General features: G+C 42.7%; 2 protein-coding genes across 2 annotated transcripts in view; one reads left to right on the top strand and one right to left on the bottom strand.

Annotated features, from left to right (window-relative positions):
• Positions 1-26,789, bottom strand: part of LOC126557880 (uncharacterized) — a 237,827-nt gene that overhangs the window by 122,303 nt on the left and 88,735 nt on the right. The gene's annotated exons all lie outside the window — the stretch shown is intronic.
• LOC126559652 (uncharacterized) lies at positions 1,484-24,913 on the top strand. Its single transcript, XM_050215823.1, has 9 exons — positions 1,484-1,617; positions 18,878-19,615; positions 19,693-19,867; positions 19,933-21,008; positions 21,112-21,845; positions 21,908-22,104; positions 22,239-22,366; positions 22,435-23,435; positions 23,963-24,913. The coding sequence occupies exons 1-9, from the start codon at positions 1,536-1,538 to the stop codon at positions 24,911-24,913; spliced, it is 5,082 nt and encodes a 1,693-aa protein (XP_050071780.1). The 5' UTR covers positions 1,484-1,535.

A 26,789-nucleotide genomic window follows, 5' to 3' on the forward strand; every position in this document is an offset into this window, starting at 1 on the left:
CACACGCGCGCGTATGTGCATTTGCACATACACGCGGGCGTAACACGAGCATAGTGAAATCAAGGCAGGCCATGCATATATCGGCACGGCGACGCAAAAACATCAATTGACAGTCAAAAACTGTCACCAAAACAGGGCCACTTGCTACAACAACAACAAAATTCTCCGTCGACTATCTTGGCTTGAGAAGAACAACAGCACCTTCTTCGGCAATGATACAAAGAAGAAAGCAAGCCATAAAGTGGTTTGGGGGGTGGGGGGGTTGGATTGATGGGAGATGCGTAAATTGCTAGAATTGTGTGCTATTCGCCACTTGGCGTGCTCAATTGTCGTCGATACACACAGTGTGTTGTGCGTATTTCGTCTATTAGCCGTACGGCCCTCTCATTTCGTACGATTTTCGTCTCATCTGTGTGCCATGTGTGTCTCTGTGTGGTTTCATCGTTTCATGATCTGTGCTAGGCCGAAAGCATACCGTAGTAGCACTACCTATTGCCTATTTCCTGTTTTCAATTTTTCCCCGCATTTGCCCGCTAATTTGTTCTGTCTCTCACATTTAGATGCACAGGGCTAAATAAACAAAGCAAACAGTGCTAAGAGTAAACACGGATCAAAGTAATAGTAGCAGTTGTCAGAGCATCTGGAAGCAGCAGCAGCATCTTGCCAGATTTGGTGAAAAGTGTACATGAAGAAAGTGTTTTGTGTTCTGTGTGTGGGTTCGATTTACCTGTTCTATGTATTGTTTCAAACAAATCGTTTACTATTTGTGTTACGTGTCAAGTCGTGTTTTGTCAGTGTTCTGCCAAGGAAAAGAAAAGCAGCCGAGTAAAGTAATATTCATTGTGAACACACAGAGCGAGTGAGAGAGGGAGAGAGAGAGTCATTGTTTGCACGCGAAACCAGTTATGCATGCGTAGGTGGTTCCGCGGTGCACGAAGAGAAGGCCGCAAGAATAAAATACACACGCATATTCGGTCGAAGGTGTGCTGCCGGTGTGTGGTGTGGTGATGCACCATCATCATCACTCCGCGTATATGCATCAACCATCCGGCTAGTGTTGATGCATGGCGCGGCCCATTGTGGGACGAAAAGCATTGTTGATGATAGTAGTGGTGAAGGCGATTGACCGGAAAACATGCAACACATCAGATATGATCGTCGTAGGTCCGGGGATCGCTGACTTCTTTGTACTAGCAGCAGTAGCAGTGTAGCACAGCAAATCAACCACGCAAGAAAAGAAGAAGAAAAAAGCGTCAAAACAAGCGGAAAAGATCCGCGAAAACACACGCACATCAATCAATAAGCAACCGGCAAGGGCAGTGTTGTTTGTGTCTCGCGGTAAAGCGTCTTTTGAAGGCGTGAAAAACAAAGGTGACCAAAATCCAAGGCAAAAAAGCCCCGCAAAAGCCCGCCGCCGTATGGGAAAGCGGGAAGTTCACGTGGCTGGTGTGAAGATGCGCTAAGAACAACGGTGGGCTGGTGTTATAACTGCCTTTACGAAATTAAATAGCCACACAAATGGTGAAGGATTTTTTATGGCGCTGCTCTCATTTCGACTTAGCATTGTGTTTACCATAGGATTACTGTTGCTGAATGGGTTCGCTTCCGATTCGTCAGGTAAGTGTGTCTACATTCCAAACCGATGCCTCAGTAGGACAACATTTTTATTTGATTTTAGGGGTTTCTTTTTTTACGAATCGCCAACCGGTGCAATGTTGGCGTGGGTCCGGGCCATCCATTTAATGGGTTGTTAGTTGCGCTTTTGGACCTACCTCTCCGTGCGGGTGGTTAAAGCGCGCACGGAAGTTTACCTATTCCGTGCCTTTCGGTGTGCTCTCCCTCAAACGTTCTTATTCTCTTCTATTCACCCCCCACCACGCATCGAACACATAGCGTGGGTGAGCTCTACTGGCTCGCTCGCACTGCTCTCCTGTGCTCCGACGCACAATTATGTCAAAACAATCAAAATGGCGTGCACAGCAATCCGCCGAATAGCATGTTGTGAGAAGAATAATTTCCATCACATCTTCCTCAAGAGCAACAAGGCGTTGAGATAGAGGAAACATTTGTTTGTCTGTTTAGGTACAACAGAATGCTGGAATTGCTGTTTGTTTTTGATTACGTATTTGTGCATTGTTGCTTGTTCTTTGCTAAACTTTCGTTTATGAGCACAAATTATCGTCTTAAAACATAAATCAGTTCATATTTCCTTATCCTTTGGATACTGTTTTGTATATGAGAATGCATTCACGATTGGCCTCCATCGTCTCAGGTTGTGTGTGTGAGAAAGTTAGATACGCTTACGCATCGACACTCCACTAAACAGCAGAGAAAAAGATAGTAAGCGAGAGAGAGAGATTGATTTTAGAGCGAAGGAAGCAATTGTTATATTTTTGTGTTTGCGCGTGCGTTTGAAATCGAATGCTCTATAGCTAGAGAGAGAGAGAGAGAGAGAGAGAGAGAGAGAGAGAGAGAGGAGTACGAGAGAAACCGGCACATTCATGGGGGGTTGAAGATGTGTTGTAAAAACATTGTTTGTTTATCAGAGGAAAACTGCCATCACAGTAGGCATTATCACGTCCGTACGGAGCAGAAAATTAGTAATTTTGCGGTGATGATTGATATGAAAGTAATTTAGTAAAAGCTATAATTTTACTCGTTTTGTCTTGCAGAAGATTTTTTTTTTTATTTTGACTATTTACTTTTATATCCTTGTTTAAGAAGCATCGCTACAATTATGCTCTTCGGCGTCTCCCCTCAACCGTGTCCGTACAATATCAGCTCGCTTGAAGCAATCGCCCGCCGTACCATGCGAACATGCGAAACGGTCCTGCACAACACCCTCTAGCATAAGAAGAAGAGCAGTAGTTGTGTGTAGTAGGTGGAATATAATGTTCTTCTTGTTGTTGCTGCTGCTTCATTCCACTTTTTCACCTCTGTTTTATGTGCCTCCACACAACACCACCGTTCAGTAGAACGGGGGACTGGCTGGGATGTCGAAATGAAATCGGCCACCCATGTTCATGGTTGAACTGCTTCCCACTCTACGAAAGCCCATCGATTTCACCCACTCGCAGTTTGTGGGGTCTCCGCCTCTAGGCGCGGGTGGGGAACGAATCCCCCCCCCCCCCCAAGAAGAGGAAATCGCCCGACGAGAAGGGAAAGAAGAACTGCATTAATCTAAAAGCGGTACCTTCGTAGGACAACCGTTTGTTGGCTATAGTAGTTTTGACCCTTCGGTGGAAACCGCCGGCCCCGCGACAGCACCCGATTAAACTATTTTTTGGAGGAAAACTTGAACCGCCCACTTTCATCACTCACGCATTTGTGGTCGCTTGTATGTCTTCGTCTTACCGCATCACGGTAAGATAGCGCCCACGCCATTCCGCACAGTGTCCGTGTCCGTGACATGGGGGGGGGGGGGGGGGGGTTCGTGCATTAGCCTACGCACCGATATACACATTGAGTAATGCCATCACTAGGGGGAAGGGGGGAGGGGATAAACTTGTGTTCCCCGCCTTGAAACGCATCTTGTGGATGCACAAACGCTTTTCCCGTACACCACCACTTTCCCTGGAGAAGAAGTTTTGCCGGATAACATATAGCTTTTATCGTAAACCATTGTCGTTATACAATCTCTGAAGGTTTTGGAAATGTTGGTGCATAAGGTTATTTGATATTTTTTGTTATATTACTTAGTCTTACGGAATAAGGCTTAGCTAAGCGCTATTAAACACAGAACATAAAAAGTATCATTTATTTAGAATTCGGTCGCTTATCACAGGCTGTAAAACGAGAAATTATTAACGTAGAAATAAAATTTCAACATCAAACGAAAGGTATTTATTGTTCTTTTATCACAAAAATTCAAGAAAAATTAATTGGTTTATGTACGGATGAGTTTAAGCAACTTTCTTTTCATAACCGTACAATTAGTGTATCCCCTTCAGTAACTGTTTTTCCAATACAGTTACTACATACAGTTAAAAAGTGTTTTGCTTTTAAACACAATTTTCCAGACACTGATCTTCATAAACTGTCGAGTTCATAGATTGATTTGTTATAAAAACCCGTTCTTTTGTGCTCCCACAGCTGCAGATGGCTTGCCATACTATGAGTTTGCGGGTAAATTTGTCAGCAAAAACGAACTTATTATTATTGGTAACATTGCCTCGTGCTGTGGCAACATAAAATGTTTGGTCAAAATACTGCTTAAATTCTATTTTTATCTACGTTTCGTCATTCATAAGAACGCAACGCACCTAATTATGCTTTAGAGTTCTGTTTGGTTGCTTTGAGGCACGAAAAGAGTGGTAATCTGCACTCAATCCGATTCTCCTGACGGTACTTATGCTGCACCGTATTTTGTTTACAATATCCCCATCCGAAAGTCCAAGGTTAACCAGGAACGCTCTCAATACTTTCCAGCTCAACTGAAATTGCTCCTGTGCGACGATTATGTTCAACCATTCTAGCCACGCTTTGACGTTTCCGAAACCGTTTCAAAACATACTCAAAAGTTTTGTTTTGCGTTGTTAGGGAATTTTCTATTTTTCTCCCGGACCATGTGGAATTTTCTAAGTGGATGGTGCACAATTAATTGTCTACGTTGCAGCTCCATCGTTGGTAATAACTGAAACAAGCACGATCATGCCAAAACCACTCCATAAGAGGGAAGAGTGCTCCAATACCTACTCATAGGTGTCAAAAAATTCTGAGGGCTCTACTTTACATAAGATAGAGTGGCCAAATTCTAAATGAACAGTACTTTATTAGACGCTATTTAAAAATCCTCACAATTTGTTGAATTCTTCCCAGGCCATTGATAATTGGGGTCGTTTGAACCGCATTGCACAGTTTTAAAATATGGTAAAATAAGCTCGAGATGGTCACAAAAAAGAAGGAGAAAAGAAATTTGGATATTTCCCTATTACCACTTAAAGAATCCAGGTTATCGTTCAAAAGCATAGACGTGATATCCTGTGTAGCGCAAGGATGATATCCTTGCGCAAACGAACTGATATTTCTAATACAGAAGCTCCAAACATTTTCTTAACCATTTGGGGCCAATAGTTGGGGTAGCTCGGTGGTGAGATGACAACAGGGTCGGTCTTGACACGGCAGAACCGTAGTGAGGACTTTACTATCCAACTTAAGTGATATATCAGCAGCAAGTCTAGTAAGCCATTCGATGGTCGGCGTGATGTAGAAGGTGACGTAGCCAAGAAGAAGTTGTCAGGACCTCCTATATATTTTTGCTTTTTTGTTTGAAACACACTTGACCAAGCGAACAGTAGAAGAAGAAACAGCGGACCAGAACTCCTTCAATGGAAAGAGCAAACAATGTTTCATAACTATCAGATCAAGTAATAAACTGTTTATTTTACTTACAAATTCAATAGTTCCAAAGATAATGTGTAAATTACAAAGATTTTTATATACCATTGAAAACATTTTAATCCCGAAAAAGAGTGTGATCGTTCCAATTGTAATAATTGGTATGGAACTGCATACGGGTTATTCCTTTGTACGCAGGATTGATAATCTTTTACCCGTATTAGGATTAAATCAAATCGATGAAGTCAGAAATGGCAGACCCAAGAACCCTCAAGACGGTAGTGCAGTACCAAAGAGAAGGAGGAAGCAGTTTTCGCTTCAAACAGCAGTAGCTTTGATGGAGTTAATTCCGGTGTTTAATCCGGTTTCTCATTCATCGGCGTTGGAGTGGATTTATGAATCCTCACCTGAGTTCCCACCACTACCTTAGATAGTTGACGTAAGAGCGATCAATTCATAAGTTCTTGAGCCATCTCTTCTGTGGATAAGCTGAGGGACCTATCAAAAAGGGAAAATTGTGAAAAATTGTTTAATACTTCTTCTTCTTGGCCTGCTTAGGTTTGAGCACGTCGCGTCGACATGGCCAGGTCGCCAATCAGTTTTCAGGAAACTCGATCTAGGGCTGCAGTCCTCCATCCACGGCTGCATCTGATCTCCGACAGGATTGACTTCACTTGATCCAGCCAACGAGTTCACTGTACTCCTCTACGCCTCGTGCCGAATGAGGCATGAGTCCGACATCCTCATCACGTGCCCTAGCCATCCTATCCTTCTAGTTTGGAATATCGTCAGGATATCAGCACCGCCAAACAGCTCAGCTAGCTCGTAGTTCATTCTCCTTCGCCACACGCCCTGCCCGCACACACCGCCAAAGATAGTCCTTAGCACCCGCCGTTCGAAAATGGCGAGTGCATTGGCGTCCTCCGTCAGCATAGTCCAAGACTCGTACCCGTAGAGGACTATCGGTTTGTGTTTGTGGCGTCCGTTGTAGGCACGATTCCCCTGAACAATGCGCCTTCGGATTTCGCTGCTTACGTTGTTGTCCGAATCTACGATCGTACCAAGATAGCAGAGCTCCTCTACCACCTCGAGATCGTCGCTTTCAACTGATATTCTGCTTCCGAGACAGGCTCTACCACGGTCAGAGCCACCGGCAAGCACATATTTTATCTTCCTCGCGTTGATTCTCAATCCAATTCTATTGGCCTCGCGTTTCAGTCGGGAGTATGCCTCCCAAACCGCCCCAAATGTCCATCCGATGATGTCGATGTCATCCGCGAAGCCAAGGAACCGGAGAGCATCGGGTGAAAATCGTGCCCCGGATGTCGAAGCCTGTTTATTACAGTTTAATACATAATACTTCAATACCAAATGTAGTCGAAAGTTGTAGCCGCTTTCCCCATTCTCAAATAAAGCGTTACCAAAGGAGTTGTCTTTTACAATCCGTGCAGAAAATAAAATTTGATCAACGATTGAATCGTATCCGTTTTTTCAATGAAATAACGAATCCTAAACTTAGTCTGGTTGTCTGCGTGTTACGGTGAGAGGAATAAAGGGAAAGAACAGGACACAACACCTTCCATAGCGAAATCATCAAACGAAGAGGAGAGAAACCCCCTCCCCCCCCTCTATCCCCAAAAAAAAAAGAAAGGATGATTTGGCGGTGGTGAAAAAGGAACTGGTTGTCGAAAATTAGACAAAAACGGGGGTTAAACAGGCATTTGTTCCTGGTGGCATTCTTCTCAAATATGCTTCTATTCTCTTTGTATGTTTGCTATCTCTCTTTACATCCATTTCCATTCTCTTTCCATCCCTCGTTTGCGTGCGTCTTCATTTTTGTTCCTTCCCTTGTTGATTGCTGAATCTCCTAGTCCATTGGGGTATGCTTTTATTTTTGGGTAGTTTTATTCGCGACTCTACCTACCACTAGACCTCTCTCTCTCTCTCTCTCTCTCTCTCTCTCTCTCTCTCTCTCTCTCGCTTCCTCGCTCTCTATGCTGCCAAACGCCAAAGGAGCATGCTTTTTATGTTGCGTGGCTGGCTGCCGCGCATGGATGACGGTTTGGCCGTGAGGAGGGTTTTTGCGCAATCGTCTGAGGCCGCGTCGTTTCTTCTTGTGGTATTGGCCGGTCGGGTCGGGTGGTATGATGATATTTGTGCGCGCCAAATTTGTCTACATGCGCCTCTGGTAAGGCTTCTGGTGGAGAGGATGTAGAGGAGCAATACAAAAAAAAAAAAAAAACGTTTCAAAAATCGCAAGTAGAAAAGTCCCGATTCTGAAGCTTGATCAAGCGCGCAAATCTCCCCGTTAGGTGGTTTAGGAAATTTTGCAGCACAAAGCATATTTCAGACCGTTTTTTTTTTCGCTTAAGTTTGTTGTTGCTCTGTTATTGAACCAGTTTCAAGGGTATGGAATGGATCGTTTCTTTTCTTCCTGGCTGCTTCTTGCTGTCTAGGAGGTTCACTACGCGTGAATGCTTTCTATTCGCCAGTGTTAGACGTTGTACCATGCGAAGCTACGCAAAATTCGCTAACAATCTGTTTATTAGGGGAAGAATATTATTTCTAAACTACACGAAAAGCTTATAAAGGGAATGCTTGCGGTTGGCACATAATTTCACTTCCTAAGTTTTGGAACCACTTGTACGAACATTATTCGTTTTATCACCTCTGCATGTTGTTTCTTAATTAATTTTGTTTTAACTTATCCTAAAAACGAGAAGAATCGTACGTAAATATGTGTATGTTTCGTCCGTCTTGTGTCTCCACGTGGACTCGTTTTCTTGTAAAAGGATAATGCTATGTACGAAAGTACACAAGCTTATTCCACATGTGACTGTGTACATGACATTAACACTAGAACAATCGCGATTTTGGCGCGTGCAACTCTACCGCGACCAGTCCAAATGACTGGTAGTTATCAAATGAATAATTTTTATGATCTGACAAACGTTTTCACATAAGAATAAGGAAGAAATGCCTCATTTCTGATACTATTTCAGTCACACATGGTGTTGGCGGCAATATGGCGACGTGCCGTCATACTTATTCAATAGTTTATCCTGATGTGTTGGAAGATTGAAATCGTTTACAGCAAAATGGTCAAAGCAATCGGCCTTATTTTTAAATGTTCTAGAACCTGAAACTCCCGGTGTGCCTGTAAACTCCAGGATGCATGCACACGCCGGGATGCATTCAAACTTTCACTGACAGCCTGGTCGTATTGCAAATAATTAAAGATTGCAATGTTTGATATTCCAATTGGTTGGATTACATTTTTTCCAATGAGGTGTGATAGGTGCTCACATTTCTTGTCATGGGTTTTCAAAACTTTTCTTTGTCCTGGCGAGTTTTAGAATCTGTTATTTTTCCATCCACAATTTTCCAAAGCAAAACGCTGGATAATCGCTTGTCGATGTAGTTTTACCACTGGAGATGTTAAAATCGGCTTACAGCAGGACGCTTCAGATGAATCCGACCTCTGAAATGTCTGATCCGCCATGCCTGAAAGTCGAATACTACCATTGTTATTTGGAATTTGTCAGATTTACTGCCTGGTCTTGATACTAATCCGTTACCACACCCTGTTCGATTCTTTGTCAATTGTTATAAAACTCTAACTTTGGATTTATTTCACTCTGGGCTCAAGCTTCTTTTTTAGATTCGACACCTTCTCTTCTTTCTCACCTCATTATCTACATACACTGTCCCCCCCCCCCCCCCCATCCCTCCCAGATTCTTTCGTCTTCAAACACCACTGTCGCTGCCTTCTTGTTACACGCGATTTCGTTCTGATTAGCTACTCCTTGCTTGTTTTAGTCAGTTTCACAGCTCTACTGACCACTTCGTTTGCTTCATGTCCTTGTCATAGCTTCCCGTTCCCGTTTTTCTTCCTGAAATCCCATGCATCGGGTCCTAACTTTTTCCTAACCCTTTTCGTCTGTTTATGTATATCTTTCCCTTGAGTGGCATGTCCTGGTCACGAATATTTTTACAGTCCTCTTTTGTCTCGAACTACCTTAGGATTAGGTTAAAATCTAGTGTGAAGGAATTATTGTATAACAGTGGCAAACAAAGAAATAGAAATAATAATTATCATCCCAATTACATAATTGCAGAAATTCACAACACATTCTCTCCTATATGTCCCTTGGAGCGATCATAGCTTCGCTCCGATATATGGGGCCTTTTTGGTTGAACATTAAGCCAGTTTGTTTGCGGCTCCTGCAGTTACGTTGGGGTCTCAAGCAACTGGTCCTTCTCTCACTTTGACTGTCAATACCTTCGACTGTCATTGCATCCCTCAGAGCACGCCGATTATTCACACGGCGCTACTCAATTTTAAGCTCTCTTTTTAGCTTGGTCCTAATAGTATTCCCTCATCTATCTCAGGGCCGAATCTTGCTATAAGCGAACTGATCGGCGGACATCAGATGCTTGAAGTCTCTGTTCGTTTCCCTAGTCAGCTCATCGTTATATTTGAGTGATTTGGTCTCCTTCTAGCGTAGGAGCTACAGCAGTGGTTGACCACATTCAGGCGACTTTCAATCGCTTTGTCATGCGCAATGTATTTGGCACTTCAGGCTCAGCGTTGGCATCGTATTCTGTACGCTACCACTTGCTGGGTCTGTAGTCCTTAGAATCATGTCGCACACATGGTCAAGCATAATTTAATTCCTTTTCCAATCTGTTTGGCTTCTCCATTTCCCTATCTTCCTTCCATGCTCGTCTCCGTGCACGTCCTCAGTATTTAGCTACTCTCCCTTCCCTTGCTTCAAATTGAAAATTTTGTGTTTTGTTCTAATAATGCTGCAGAATTCGTCGAATTAATTCCATTAAAATAAAATTTATGATTTTAAGTAAAACCAAGTCATAAAACTTGCAGCGATAGAGTAGTGCATTCTTCCCGTATGAGCTTCTGGATATGATTTTGAAAATCTTCGATCGAGCAATCTAGTGCTCGTTGGAGGGAGGTACTCTCGCCTTTCGGTTCTTCCTTTCTTCGCTCACTTGCTCACTGTTGCTAAGCTACGACGAAGACGAAATTCGAAGTTGCAAGGAATACATCTGTTGGTTATATCTAATCTACTTTTTGTGAGTATTTCGTTCTGTGAGTATTGAAATACACTGTTCATCGTTTCACAAACTACTAGTCAAAATGACTGTTTAAAGTAGCGTTGCCCATGATGTAACTTAATATCAATGTTAGATTAGATATTTAATTTTTAAATTCACAGAAATAAGCGTCCTTTAAATGTGTAAAAGCCGGGCATCAACATCGGCAAAATTGTTTGACTAAAAGAAATAAATTTGAAAGATTTGGGAGCATTGAAACTGACTGGTTCGGCAGTTCTAGTGTTAAGTATGAATGTCTGTTTCAAAGTATTTTTTGAAAGCATAATGAAAAGTTGTTTTGGTGAAGACCCAAGGGGGCCAGTCATTAACTTTCGTGCGATTTTTTTTAGCAAATTGAATGGTGTCCTTATGAGCAGAAATTTGATTTGATTTGAGTTGCAGTTTTGCTGGTAAATCGTAGTCCACTTCCACACTCCAGAAGCGCAGGGTAAACCGCGGATCACTTTACCAAAAAGCAGTAAAGCATTTTGATGCACACCGGGTCAGTGAAGTCGCGAGCTATTTGTTTTAGTAAGCCGATCAGTTGGTTGCTCTTAGTGACGACGAGCTCCAGCTGGTCGTGGAAGCTCAACTTTTCGTCAAGGAGCACTCCCAAGCCCCTGACACAGCTTTTGTGTTCAATGGTAGCACCATTTAACGCGTCTTCGTACACTAAAGGGTACTGCTTTCTCGCAAACGTAACGACGACACACTTCTCGACGCTCGACACTTCACAACTCAAGACCATTCTTGGAGCACCAGGACATTTCCTCTTCAAAAGCATTCGGTGAAAAAATATGCAATACTGCGCAAGATCATTGCATCATTACAACAACGTTTCCCTCGCCAACAGTCCTATGAAAGAGATTTTAAAGTTAGTTGCGAAAATGTTTAAATGTTTTCTTATTAAAAATTTCACAATGATTCAAAGCGTGTAGAATAATTTAAATATTATTAGATTGAATACATACAAGTTACCAGATTAAAGAAACTTCTCAATAATACTATAAATAGAATAACACATAGAGTTTTGATGGCAATGCAAAAGTAAATCGATCAACTAGAAACAACAAGAAGTGTATTTTTGTGTGTCTCACTTCTCGAAAAGAGAGCAGCAACGCAAATGTGAAGGTTCTCTTAATGGAAAACATCATGCAAGCAAATATACAGAATTAATGTCTTATTATTTCCGCCTAGAACGCTACACATCTGGCATGTGATCTGGTGTGTCTGTCCTAGTCCAATGCGCTGTGGAACGAAAATAATTTTGTTTTTCATTTACCACATGTTGTACCACACATTTCCGATTGTTCGATTGTCTAAGACGGTGGAAAGCCTAGAAGTGAAACTTGCGAGATTGATAGTATTTTTTTTTTCTTCTATCCAATATCCGGTCGTGTGTGTCACATTTGTTTGACACGTGGTACGTGCGTAGACAAACTTTGCGTCTTGTGTCCTCAACATTGGCCAACAACCAATAAAACAATCTTAGAAAAAAAACAGGAATAGAAAATCCAAATCAATTGTTCGTTCAACTTATCTGCCTGTTTCAACCACAGAAGAAAAAACCCACAGGAAGATTAAAAGCATTACTTCACCTTCTAAAGAGAGGTTTCCGTGTATTGAGATCGGGTCGATGTAGTATTATTTTCCCTACAGTTTTGTTAACGGACCAGTTCCGGTTCAAAATTTTATTTGCTGGCCGGTGATCGAAGTTGCCAAAAATGTTGGGCCTGGTTGTTAGGCAACGGTTTATCGACGCGTTTCATTCGTTAGAGGTTTTTGTAACAGCCGGCTACACTCCAGCATTTGGCCATCACGTTCAGTGCGTCCGGTACGCATTCACGCATGGAATAAAGATGGCCGAAAACGAAGGCAAACCCGTTCGTTAGTTCGCCGGTCCAAATTAGAAGAATGTGCGTATCGTACGATCGTGGTGTGATAGCGAATAGCAGTGGTGTGCCATTAGCCGTCCATTTCATTACTGTCGGTAAGAATTGCTGACCGGCTAGATAAAAAAAAACCCCCCCGGCATATAGATTGTGTGGGATGGATTAGGCCCCACCTCGCAATACGCAATGCGAAAGCTCGATCGCGAAAGTTCAATAAACCTCTCTGCGCGAGTTTTGGCTTCTTTTGCTTATGGCCCGATTTTTCACAGATATTTGTGCGTAGCCATTTTCGGAGCCTCTTTCGCACGCACTTTTTCCCACACCGGACGTGCCCCGCTGGGGTGCGGTTTCGGCAATCGGCTATCGTCTATTTTGTTCTTTCCAGCATTCGCGCCGGGCCATCGTTTTTTAGGCAGCATTTTTGACGAAGCAGCACTAATTTATAATGAAACCGGCCGTTCACCCGCGACGCAGAGCAGTACGGATGGTACCGTTTTGAAATTCCATTACATTAATTGTGAAATGCTCCCTAGTTTCGGCAACAGAACCATGTTTGGGACGCGAAGAAAGTGCGTAGATGTTGAATTTTCCATCCGGTTGTGGTTCGTCGTCTATGCTGTCGTTGAAATCTTTCTACGCGCTGGGCGCGCGCGTGTGGTGCGGTGGTGTGGTGCTCGCTGGCTCATGGTGGTTGTGGAATGTGTGTGATGGGTGGTGTTATGGGTGTTTAGTAACCCGTTCTCCCATTCCTTTCCTCCCAGGTAACTCTACTCACCCTGTTTCGCTCTTCATTTCGCTAGTGCAATGCGCGTTCGCGATGAATGAAGTCTCGATTTCTTCCTGGTTGAGACTGGAAGAACAGCTTACGCATTTTCTTTACCATGTGCAGCTCTGTTCGAAGGTACAACATAAGCTTCATTTTGCCCAGTTGGTAGAAGAGACACACACGCTATGAGCCCGCAGCATCTCGGGGAGGCACTTAATGATAAAGCTCAAGCTTTCAAAGAACTGTGGACGGTGGGAAGCGATCAAGGATGATGCATAGACTAGAGAAGGAAACGAGGAAAAGGGACAGAGAGAGAGAGAGGAAGGGGGAGCAGTAAGTAAATTATGCGTAATGGCAAAACAACAGCCCACTAGATTCGGTTTTCTTTCCATGCGTCTCGCACTTCTTTCGTATGATCCCGTTTGCTTTGGTGGTTGCCTAGACACTCGCGCTCGTTGTCTCCCCCCTGCTCGCCTTTTTTCCACCTTCGCCTACAAACCACGAGAGCAATCCTGTTTTTTCTCTAATAGGTTTCTCTTTTCTCGTCCCGTCCGACGACGCCACGCCAGTTGCTTTGCCGAACGCTTTGCCCCTCTGCCATCTCAGAATGCACCTTATCTTCTGCTCCAGCTTAGCCTTTGCAGCTTCTCTTGATTCCTTTCCCCTTTTCGAACAGGGCTCCAGAGAAAAAAAAAACAAATAGGCACAAAGAACTATCAATGTCGTTGGAATGTGCGTGTTGTTTTTTGTTGTTTTTGGTCTTCTAGTTTTCTGTCCTGTTTCATACGCTAGGTTTGCGCGATCCGTGGTTGATCGGTCCAATAGCGTGATGGTATTCAACAGGATTTTGTTATGGAAGCCGAGGATCGACGCAATGTGTGCGGGAGACTCTAGGCAAAAATAGCACTATGAAAGAGGATGTTTCTTTCAGCCTTTCGTGGAGGTCATTTGAATGGTGAATAGTTTTGCGCGTTATTCTATGAGCAGATATTTCCCTGTTTCATAATGATTGTACGTTTTGTCAACGACATTTGGAGTATAAAACAGCAAGAGTTGAAACATAAACTAGTGCGGCTGAACGGATCTTGGGCTGAGAGTTGATAAAGGACTTTTTAGGTTTAAATCAATAGAGCTTATTATTTTTTATGGCATCGATTTAAGTAATGTCTATCAGTATAAATTTGCATTTCACTAAACTTGTTTCAAATCTTTCTTCTTAGCACTTGATAACGTTCAGTAGACGCCTTTTGAAATCGTTGCAGGTCGTATATCGCATATCTTAAACCATCCGTTTCTTGAATCCGTCCAAATTCAAATGTTTGACGTCGCCCAACTTTCCAAGCATAAATCCCCATATGCTGAAGTTCAATGGGCTCAAATCTGGTTGTCGCTTGTGTTTGTAACGACGGATGCTTAAGATATGGGACGATATGCTGAATGAAGTTGTTCGTGCGGTCTGCAATGATTTCCAAAGGCGTCTACGGGCCGTTATCAAGTGCAAAGGTGAATGATTTGAAATAAGTTTATTGAAATGCAAATTTAAGTCTAATTTAAGACTATTTAAATCGATTGCGAAAAGAAATCAAACCTTGTTAAAATTGTATTACATAAATAAATCGTTTCACTGCATGAGAGTTTATTGCTTGCGCATTATTTTCTGTGCATGAATGTGAAATGTGAAATGAAATGTAGGAAATAACTGTCGTCTTGTAATCCCATGCATTTTCCTGCTTTGGATTTACACTGTGTCAAATAATTGTCCGTATAGCAAAGACATTGATACAAATTAACGAATAAAACATATTTAATCGATCAAAACAAATATCTAATTCTATATACAAATATATATAAATTTATTGATTCTATGCAGCAGTGCAATGTACTCTTTTTATTAATCCGCATTGCTTTCAACAAAAAAAAAACATTTCAATCTTATTTATTTATTTTTTTATTTATAATTAATTATGACGGTCCAGTGCCGTATCGTTCACACCGCTTGTGTTGAAAAAAAAAAAAATATATTGGTAAGGCATTTCCTCCTTATTCTTTGCCTTATCCCGGGAATACTCGGTTGAACATTTCAATCTGTTAGTAAAAATTATATACCAACTTAATTTTTCAAATTCGCCGCCAAAAAATTGTCCGTACAACGAACAAACACACACTTTATCGAGCTCGATAAGGTAAGTTAATACTCAATATGTCCACCTTTAGCTGCAATTTCGCTCTACAAACGCCGAGAAGGCTTATATTTTAGTTGTTTCAGATGAAATTTTCTCCCATTATTGCATGAGAATCTTTTTCAGTTGTGATTTTATTCTGAACCGAGTGTTCTCGAATTTTTCTCTCGAGATGATCCCACAGGTGCTCAATAAGATTGAGGTCTGGAGATTGGGGAGGATGCGGAAGCATAGTTTTGGTGTTGTGCAGCAACCAGTCCTTGACCAACTTAGAAGTATGCTTTGGATCGTTATCTTGGACAAGCTGAAAATTCAAATTATTCTTCCGAATGTCCAAATACTTGAATCGATCCATTGTAGGCTCAATGAACGTCAAGTTTCCGGTGCCATTTGCACTAAAGGCACCCCAAACCATTACGTTAACACTGTCAAGCATGGACAGTAGGCCGCAGCTTTTTTTTGGATGCAATTGTGTGTTTGGTTTGCGCCACACTCTCCCCACAGCCCATCAAAAAATTAGCCCCAAAAATATTAAATCTGCTTTCGTCCGTGAATATGACGTTCTGCCATATCCTCGCAATGCACCCTCGATATCTTTCTGCATGGATAACATTCCGTACTGTTTGAGGACTGACTTTGATATTTGCGTACAGCGTCAGGCTGCCTGCAAGTTTGGGGGCACTAAACTTAGCATTTTGTTTAATTTCCCGTGGGATAATGCGTTTGTGACGTTCGGCGAGCTTCAGTTCGGAATGGTCTCCAGGGATTTTGTTTTTTGGACGATCTTAATCACATATTGAACCGATGACCGCGGACGATTTACTACGCCGACAATTTCCGACCAGCTTTTGCCTTCATTCCTGATATCTACGATCAGTTTTCGGATTTCAACCGAAATTTTTGTGTGTGAAACGCTCATTTCTCTGAAGAATAGCACTTCAAATACAGAAATTTATCTTTTTATCGTAGAAAATCGTATCGCTGCCTTTGTTTTTCTTGGAAACACTTAGCAAAGCCTCCTATTGTCACTTTTGACACATTTGACGTAACCCAACCAACAAATCATTATTTACCCGACCAACATTGGAAAAGATAGTTACTGTACGGACAATTTGCACAGCTTTGTTGACTGTATGAATAAAAAAGTTTGTCTAAATATTGGATGAAGTTTATGTCACTATAAACACTTACTTACAAAAACTAGTTTTAGCATTAGATACATTCTCATGTTCTGTACGTGCAATTTTTTTGACGCAGCGTAACTCATGGCATGCTTTGACAAGCTCTACAAATTTACTTTTATATGATTGAATTGCTACAAAAATACTTCAATAATTAAAAATCGACTAAAAAATAAATGTATAGCGTACAAAACATGAACATTCCAAAATAATTTATTTGATTCAGGTAAGACGTCAAAAACGGATTGTGACCAATTTGCATATTTTTAAGCCATCTTATCGATACGTAATAGTTTGTTAAGATTAAGCCGCCTGTTGAGAAAAAAGGGATTACATACAGGAGACACTAGACTAACCTATACGTTCTGAGGGCACACTGGTTTCACTCTGTTCCATAATTCATACTCCGCTAACTTTACTCGGTTGAGCTGAGAGTCGGCTAGCTTGTCTAGGATTGCCGCTAAGCACGACACATTGTTTAAGGCTCGGCTGCCCTCCGCTGCCGCCCAAACGTAGCGTGTTTTCGTTTAATAAATTACATTCAAATTGCCCAAAATCGGCTGTCCTTGACTTGACTAGTTGTAAAGGCAGATTGTCTGGGCCTCACTTGCGCTCATGTACATTTCATTACTATGGATAACGATGCCCCAGAGCAACACACCGCAATCGCAAACAGGGAAGCGTTTTCGTTTTCATCTGCATTCTCATCATGAATGCTGGGACTTATTTCGATGGGATGAGTTCTAGTTTTTTTTTTCTTTTTTGGTGGTCATATATTTTGGGGTTAGGTTAGCGTTAACATCAACACCCATTTTTAACCTTGAAACATTATTAATAAAGCTATTTGTTTTGTGCACCGCTTATTGTGATCTTTCACCACAACAAATTTGATCCTTATTCTGATAATGTTGTTACTGTGCTGTGATATTCCATCAAAGTATTCTTAACTCAATTTGCCGACACCAAGACAGTCCATTATTTGCTTGCTAGACGCGTGGGGAGCGGTGCGCAAAGTAAATAAATAATTGTTTATGTGTCAGAAATAGATTTCCTGTCCATAATGGATCGTTTTGATCGCAACGAAACATGTGTCGTTTTGTTTCCACCGCCAAACGATACTTTCATAAATCACAAAAAAAAACAGAGAGAAAGAGAGAGAAAAAGTACATGCACACATCCCCCCTCATATAGCCTTACAGGCCGCCGCACAAGTGTAAAACATCGTTGAAATGATTGTGCTTCATTTGAAAACTCACTTTTGTGGCCCAGATGTGAAGAAATTCCTGCGAGTTACCATTTTAATTTTAATTAAGACAATTCCGCTGCAAACAATGTACCCACGATATCGCAATGTTGTACAAGCGCATAAACACAATCGCTTGTTTGTTATGTTACGTCTGTGGTTGGTTGGGTTCGCGCGGTTGATGGGTTGATTTACTTTGCGCGGTGTAACGATCGAACATCGATCATCCATCCGGCGAACGGTTTATTATGTGTTGGAGCGATGGTTTGCGCACATGATTTATGTTTATTTATTGCAAGAAAAAAAAGGATAGTGCAAGTTGAATAACACGAACCCATTTCCATGTAGTTTTAAACGTAGTTGGTATTGTGAGGTTTGATAAAGGAGTACAAAATAAGTTTCTTGTACATACAGTCGTATTCGATTATTTTGCGATAATTGCCTATGATCAGCTGTATTTATTATGGTTCGAAATTCATTTTAATTTTGATCGAAAAATTGCGGATGAATCATATTTGTAAAGTGCATAGAACAGTGCATCTGCCATGTTGCCTTCATTTCACTCCCCAAACGAAGATCGACAACCGGCATCATGCTGTAGTGTGTGCATCTGTGCACAACTCGTCGAGCATTATTGAAACACGCCTGAGGCACACCGCACATCACACACACACACACACACACACACACACACACACACACACACACACACACACAGTGAACGCTTTCGCGGCGGTGCGGTGCATTCATTCATTCAGCATCGTTTTGTGCAGCGGCAGCAGCTACAACCGATCAAAGATTGTGGTGGGTCAGGAAGCAACAGACTTACACACTTGTGCGCACTCGACAGCGCTGCAAACAACACACACGCGTTGTAGCATCGAATATAACACATGCCGATGCGAGTCTCCGATGCACCGGCTTACGCCTCCTGTTAGTTTGCTTGTCGTGGGTATTGCAAATAAAAACAAAGTCAAATCTTGCTTTGTTTAGTCAGTGTGTTTATACACCGAATAGGCAAAGGTGTGGTAAAGGGTCCCATGTATACCAAAAAAAAAGGCAAAGCATTTAACTTTAATATCTAGAAGATCTTTCATTTGAATAAAATTTGCAACATTTATCTCAATTTTTTTTTTGTCTTATCTTTTTCTCTTACTTCACAGTGCTTGCATTTGTCAACGAAGAAGGTCCGGAGCGGTTGCGGCTAATAGCCGCACCCCCGTCACACGTGATCGTGACGGGCAGCCGGAACGCTCCAGTGTATCTGCCCTGCCAGGCGGAGCTAGGGCCCGAAACGTCCGACGACATACCGAACAGTAGCTATGGGGATGAGTATTTGGACGGTCACAACGAGGAAGACGACGAGGAGGAGGAAGATGACGAGGGCTACGACGAAGATACAAACGAAATGGAGGATGATTTTCTCCCACACACCTCGCCGCTGTTGACCAGCAACGATCTGTACAACGACGAGCAGCACTTGCAGGAAGGTGAGGAGGTGGAGCAGCAACAGCATCATCAGCACTATCCGCGTCAGTACAAAGATTACGAAAATGACGATGATGAGCGTCGAAGGCGGCGACGAAGGCGAAGATATGTGCACACGCAGCGACGTGGTCTGTCCGGTGGTGGCGGCGAGTATTACGGCTCTCCGACCATCTTCGAGTATGTGTGGTATCGCAATGGGTTGGAATTCCTTACTACCGCCTTCCAGAATCAGAACCAGCACCAAACGCATAAAGGATTTCGTCTGTTCGAAAATGGGACGCTACGTATTCCGTACAACCGCCAAAACGGAAACATGGCAGCGGGCGTGTATCGTTGCATGGCGTCCCTTGTAAACCACCAGCAACGCTACCAGGGTTCGGTCCTGTCCACCGAATGTACCGTTTCGATCGCATGTATGTTGACCAATTTTGCATTGTTGAAAAAGTATGCATGAAGATGATGGTTATTTTTCGAATCTATGCTTTTGCAGATCTGGAACGGGACAATCGAATTAATTTCCCCAACAATACGATCGTCGTACGTGCGAACGAACCAACCGTCCTTCCCTGCCCGTTTCAAAGCTATCCGGCAGCAAACATTACGTGGTCGGTGAATAAAACCGTGCTGCAACTGCAAACGAATTTCGGTGGCTCTAAGGAAAGCAGGTAAGAATTGATCACGCGCGGGGTACGTTCTTGCAACAGTTACTTATTATAATTTTACGTTACAGATTTTTCCTGCTACAAAATGGAAGTCTCCTGATCAGTGATGTTCATCCGATGGATAGTGGACGCTACCGTTGTAATGCAACAAACAATTATGTCACAAAAAACATACGCAGTACCAGCGTGAATCTTGCCGTGATCCATATACCCCCAAGTAGCCTTATGGTGGAGCCGAAGAAACGTCATCTATTGCCTCCACTTCAACCACTTCACATGTCAGTTCGTGCTGGCGAAACGCTTAGGCTACACTGCGCCTGTTACTCCTGTCGGCCCCAGTGGACATTTACGCCTCGTGCGAGTGAAATTCCTATTCGTCTTGATAACTTCACTCATCAGATCGTGTTCGTAAACGTATCCGTTGAGCGTCACGAAGGAAGATTTACCTGCCGCACACCGGACGGTTCCGATCGCCAGATATTCAACGTGACCGTGCTCATACCGCCGACGATAGTCAGCAAAATAGCCTCGTACACCTCATCGGTCGTTGCATCGATGGCGTTTAACTGCAGCGTCACAGGCAATCCAATGCCGTCGGTAACCTGGTACAAGAATGGGCGTGAGCTTACCAGCAATTACATCGTACACTACAACTATCCGATGCTGCAAATTAACACCCTAGATCCCGAAGATGAAGGCCTGTACCAGTGTATGGCGAGAAATGCGGCTGGCGAAATTTCCGCCTCGTCCTATCTAACTATTCGCGACAAGCAGAAATATCGACACAAGGCAAAGCGGCTGGATGGTATTCGGTGCTATCCGATGGATACGACCAGCCTGTACTTAACCTTTTCTGTACCTCCGCCACATGCCAGTCCCAACATTGAGTACGTAATGTACTATCTCGCTAGTGACGATCCGTTCCGGTGGTACAGCTCACCGCCGACGCAGTTGGCAGCTAACGGCAGTCTGCGGATCAGCGGGAAGATGGTAGAACCCTTTCGGAACTATACCGTGTTTTTGCGTGCCTGTTCGGTTAGCGATATCTCCGGCGCGGATAATATTCGTGGTGGCGGTACACAAGGCATGCAGAAAGTCATCCCGTCCAGATTGTCCAGGGGAGTCCGGTGCGCATCGCAAGGATGTAAGTAAATTCGCAGCACTGTACTGCTGCGCAACAAGGATCATATGTTTGATCTGCTGTTTCTTTTTTTTTTTTTTTTTCTGACCCATAACCCTTTTTTCAGATCCTGTTCTATCGACATTTTTCCCCAACAATGGCATTTTTATCTGGTGGCCCAAGTATGATTATGTACAACCAACTGCCTTCACGGTACAGCTTCGGCACAGTGGAAACAGTAATTTGACCAGCTTTACAAACCAAATCATCGGTACAGTCGATCCGCTAGATGACTATATGTCACACGAGGAGGTAGAACCTCTGCTTGGGAAAATCGATGCACAAACGAAGGAGCTTCAGGATTTGCTATGGAAAGAATATGAAGTAGCGGATGGAAGTGGTGCAGGTGCAGACAGAAGTGCGGAAAACCAGTCACATCAGCAGCGACGTCGTCGCCGCCGCCAAAGTCACCGAGAAAATAGGCGCAATCGGCACGCATTCGATCTATCGAAGGATCGGAAGCAAATATTCGATTCACTGGCCACAAACGGTGCGATGGATGTGGACGTTCCTATTGCACTGAATGCCGCTCACCTTCGGTCCAATGCGTCCAGCCTAGAAGCAGTGGTAGCAGCAGCGACAAAGCTGTCCGGAGCTGCATTAGGCAGTCAGGCACCGAATGACTCCGCTCAAATGCGAAAAACGCATAAGAAAATTACGGTGACACAGGTAAAGGTGGCTGGTCATGTAACCGGCATTCTACTTCCTAACATACGCAGCGTAATGGTACGTGTGCTGGGTTCAGTAAGCGCGGATGGTGAACCAATGGTTCAAGATTTACGATACGTTGAGTGGAAAATGGTAAGTAGTCACATGCAAAAAGCATGTTGTAGGACGGTGTTAATGCTTTATTTTCCCATTAGCTTGATACTGATGCACCAAGAACCGATGCCGTGAATAAGTTCCAAGCGAGTCACATTGATGCCAGAAGTGTACAGTTCACGTGGAGTCGTTTCGTAGCCACTAAGGCAATAAACCGATGCTTGCAGCTGTGTTATAAAAACGTCAACTACGATGTTACGATGCGGGGAGGATCAAATCGATTCGATTGCCAAAAGATGTGAGTCCGTATAAAACTATGGAAATGTTGTTTGCATTGTTCCCAAGTCCATACATTATGTCTTGCCTGACTTGATTGCGAAACGATCAACTAAATGAACTAAAAAAAACGATCTGCTTGTTTCACTGTTTCAGTCCAAAGGATGCGTCGTACTATAATGTGAAGGATCTAGCTCCTGTTACTATGTATAAAGCTTTTTTAAAGCCCTGTGAATCGAATGAAGCGCTCAGCGATATTTTGGATTTTCAAACAAAACACGATGGTAATGTTTTTTTTTTTATTGGACCTTTATCAGCCCTACAATAAAATAACCACCTTATCATCTTACAGTTCCAGGGCCCGTTACTAATCACGAGCTGCATCGTAAGGGTGGAACAATTAGCATTACTTGGGGTCCACCCGAAAATCGTAACGGTATACTGCAGGGTTATTTGGTGGAATGGATCAACGAGGATAGTGTGCAGCACTCGGCAAACCTTTCCGCGGATACCGGTAGCTTCACCTTTCCCAATGTAACATCCGATGAACGTATCAATATATCGCTTCGTGCACTCAGTAGCTCCGGGCTCGGAATACCGATATACCTGAATCTGAAAAATTACGAACCGATCATTGATGGTGTCGATGGGAAAGGTCCCGGAAGCAACCCCTCAGGCTACAGTGAACGCTGGGTACTGCAGCTCTACTTGCTAGTGCTCGTACTGTTGCTATTCCTTGTCATGGGTATACTCTGCTATTTGGTATTTCGACGAAAGGCGTGCAAAAAAGCTGCTAGCAGCTCTGGTGCACCACTAAATAATAGAGCACCGTTGACTGTCGGTAGCAATGATACTCGGCATCATCTTGCCATCGATGCGTCAGCAATGCAGATGATGGGTCTGATAACGGGATGCAACAATGATATGCATGAAATGCAAACACTTATTCGTTCCGGCACCAACTATCCTAATGCAAACGGAAGACTAATGGGTAATGGACTTCCGACAAACAGCTGCGGCCAATCAATACCTCCAGCAACGAACCCGAATCCGGAAGCTGCACTGATAAGCAGAAATCGATTGCAAACTCGAAACAGCTTTGTCGACACTGGTGCGATAAATATACCGCTCGACGAAACACTTTCTCCGCCGGCCAATAATGCCAGCGGTGGATGTATAGCGATTACCTCGTACAAGGAACTGTTGGCCAAAGACCGAATGGAATGTGGCGGTAAAAGATTTGTTTCTTCCGTATCCAACATAAGTCATAGATCTTCAGCAGAGTTCGAAGATGGTATCAATGAAAAATCTTCTGGAAAAGAAGATATTCCTCGTTCATCGGTTAACGAAGAGGTGAGTGTATTGTTACAGTTGCAAGCGTTTTTATTTTACCTTTATTTCGATGGCCACCTCTTCGGATATGTTTTACATTTTTATTTTTCAATAACATTTAATACAATGGAGCTATCAGCTTGAAGCTTTTGGAAGCACTAGAAAAAACATATTTACTATTATATTGTAAAAAATAGATTTTTGTATTTTTTAAAATATATTTTTGATACAATTTTCAATTTCTACTTCTATTTCCTATAACCACCTACCCGTAATAATATATTTTGTATGGCTTGAGAATTTTTTAAATTCTCAACTAGCTTTTATTATTAAGGCAACAAATAGCCTGATCTTTTTTAAATTTTCATGCAAATATGACGAGCAGCTTTCTCCGGGAAAATGCCATTTCCCATACAAAATGTATGACCTACCCAGGGGTAGGTGGTTATAGCAGTAAGGGTGTATTTTTGGTCATTGAAACGAAGGTTAATGAGCTTTTGCAGATTTTCCACCTCACTTAATTAACTATTAATTCCTTATCAATACAGTGGATCACAACAAACGGCTCTAAAATATCATCAAACAATAGTGACAGGATACCGTTAGAAGCTCTGAATCGTCGCATCAGCGATGATAAGCAGTCACCCGCTACGACGTACACGTCCAAGGCATCCTGTGCCGTTGCGCCAGCCTCATCATCGTCGCCATCGTCCTCCTGTACATCCACACCATCGTCGTTATCGCCAGCTTCCTCACAATGCGTACTGAAAACGCGAACCCCACTAGAATTCGATAGTAGCCAACGTAGATTACTAGAGACTACTTTAGATAGTAACACAAGCACCACTAATATAGAAGAAACCAAGGAATATCGGTCAGATGTGACAGCAGCAGCACAACTGCCGCCTCCTACACCACCTCCTCCACACCCAGTAGAAATTTATGATTACGATTACGCAACGAACTGTGATGATGATAGAGAAGATGCAAGAGACCACAGCCGACAGCTGCTGCTGGTGCGGGAGTGCCGGCAGGTGCCTGAAAATACAACGAGTCCGTCGTCGTCGTTGATGGTATCGATGTCACCCGATCGAAATACGACCGTATTTCCCACGTTAAATGAGCAGGAAAGGCATCACGAGTGTATCACCACTGCTCGGCGGCACCAGCAACCAAAACCTCACAATGAAGTAAACCTTAACTATCGCCACATGGAAAGGACTGTAAAAGCCGAAAAGCCATGTTCTGAGCAAGGTGATAGTAGTGCGTACATGACGAGCAATGGTGTCGAATTGTCAATGCAGAATACTGTAAAATCCTACAATCTTAAGGGTGATAAGGTAGCCGACGTGGGTGACGACGATGATGACGATGATGATGAGCTGGATAATTCATCATCGCTACTCAATACAAGCAGCCTCAGTACAAAACCCCTGCATCAACAGAACCACACATCTAGCTGGAACTTTCGGCGACCGATCATCGGTCCCAACGGCTAGGCTCTCTATCACGGATGTTTAGTGTCGGAAATGAAACGCCCCTTCCTCGAAGCATTTCCTACCGCCGCTGCACCCCCCCGTCTCAGGTACTTTCGTTTTATGTTATAGTTTTTGAGATGAGCCGTTTTTAGCGTCTGTTTTTACGTTGTTAAGAGAAAACCCCCGAACTGCAGTGCAACCCTGGGCATCTATCATAGGAAAGATATGCGGGGTATGTAGCAGAGAGATATGTACTACGAGAGAACAATCTGATTGTTGTGAAGTGTGAAGTTATTAGTGAGGGCGAAACCACCAAGCGCAACGTTGGTGTAACGTCGTAGTGTAAGTACTGCACGAAAAGGGAGAGGAATATGTGAGAGGGGAAGGTTTTTTGTAGTGTAGTAGCAGTTAGAACGAAGCAGAGGCTTCATCGTAATTTTCGATGATTAATTTAAGGTGATATTTTTTAGTTTTGATGTTACGACGAGTTTACTATATTTTTTAACGGTTTCCTCTCTCTCTCTTTTAAGCCTAACCGATCTTTAAGTATGCATAATATTGTTTTCCTCCCCTAAGCTCACCCAACAATGATGCCCGCTGTTATTTTGACTGTGTGTTTTGCAAAGGTGAACAGTTCCCGCAACACCACGCAACGAGCGCGTTGATATTAGGTGTATGTGTTTCCTATTAAGCGAAATGATTTGCATTTAATCTATGATACGTAGTGATAACACTATATGCTCGCAAACATACTTTTATTGCAAAAAAAAAACTCGTATAGTAAGTCATACTCTCTCTTACGCACGGATGTGTTTGTAAGTGGTTTAATTTGTTCTACACGTTACACGCTTTCCATCCACTGTTGTCTACTATTATATGTTACAAATAGGCATAACATATTTAAAGGGTTTGCAACAGTTTGCTCTACTACAAACGCAAAACACTTCTAGTGTTTTGTAAACGAGTAAGTTGCAGTAACAAGTCGCTGTCACCCCCCCCCCCCCCCCCCCCCCCCCTCCAATAGTGTGATCTACAGTATTGTTTATTTATGAACACTCGCATTTTGCTTTATCGATGTATTTTCTACACATCATTATGTGACTATTATGTTGCGCTACTATAAGCCATTTCCATGCATAAGCTCTCTCTTTCTCTCCCTGTCTCTGTGTTAATGAATTATGTGCTATTGATATAAAATAGCACGATATCTCTGCATTTTCGTTTACGAAAAAAAATTCCATTACGGACGAAGTGAAGAAGTACATTCAGTTACTATTAAAAAAAACCCCGGTAAAAACCCCGGTAAATAGGATACTCACACAACAAACTAAATGTTTTACTTTGTTGCCAAATAACGTTTACAACTAACTCGAAGTTACTCGAGGGTATATGAATGTTGCATTACTTACATTGATACCAGCAGCTGTATTTGTAGTGGTTGCGCCATTCTTCAGTGAAGAAAGCGAATGGTAACCGTAAGAACCGTAAGAAATTTAACCGAACTGTAGCTGACCGATGTAATCGGGAAGGCAGCGAAAATGAGTAATGTTAATGGTCTAATTTTATACACCTGTGTAATAATCTCATCGTCCCACCAAAGAACAAAACACTAGCAGTTATGCACTAATGTAAATGCCAATATGTATTTAGATTCACACATATAGTAATCCCTATGTCCATTAATTTTCTGCCGCTTATCACTAATGTACTTCTTCGTCTTCTCCATCCATCCTTTTGTTTTTCTTACCGGTTAGCATATCTTGGGGCCTTGGGTGAGCAAAATTGTTTATTTTAAAAAAATACGAAATGTTTATATTACTACGTACGCCTCCCTATCATAATCTTATGATATTTATTTATGCCTAACGTACGTTTTGTTGTAACAAACTGTAGGGAT

This window comes from Anopheles maculipalpis, chromosome 2RL (assembly GCF_943734695.1).
Source record: "Anopheles maculipalpis chromosome 2RL, idAnoMacuDA_375_x, whole genome shotgun sequence".
Taxonomy (NCBI): Eukaryota; Metazoa; Arthropoda; class Insecta; order Diptera; family Culicidae; genus Anopheles; species Anopheles maculipalpis.

Excerpts from the sequence above, each read along its gene's own strand:
- LOC126559652 (XM_050215823.1), top strand. The coding sequence starts at position 1,536 with ATGGCGCTGCTCTCATTTCGACTTAGCATTGTGTTTACCATAGGATTA. Across the intron at positions 21,846-21,907 it reads GATACGTTGAGTGGAAAATG|CTTGATACTGATGCACCAAG; the intron begins GTAAGTAGTCAC and ends TTTTCCCATTAG. Across the intron at positions 22,105-22,238 it reads CGATTCGATTGCCAAAAGAT|TCCAAAGGATGCGTCGTACT; the intron begins GTGAGTCCGTAT and ends TCACTGTTTCAG.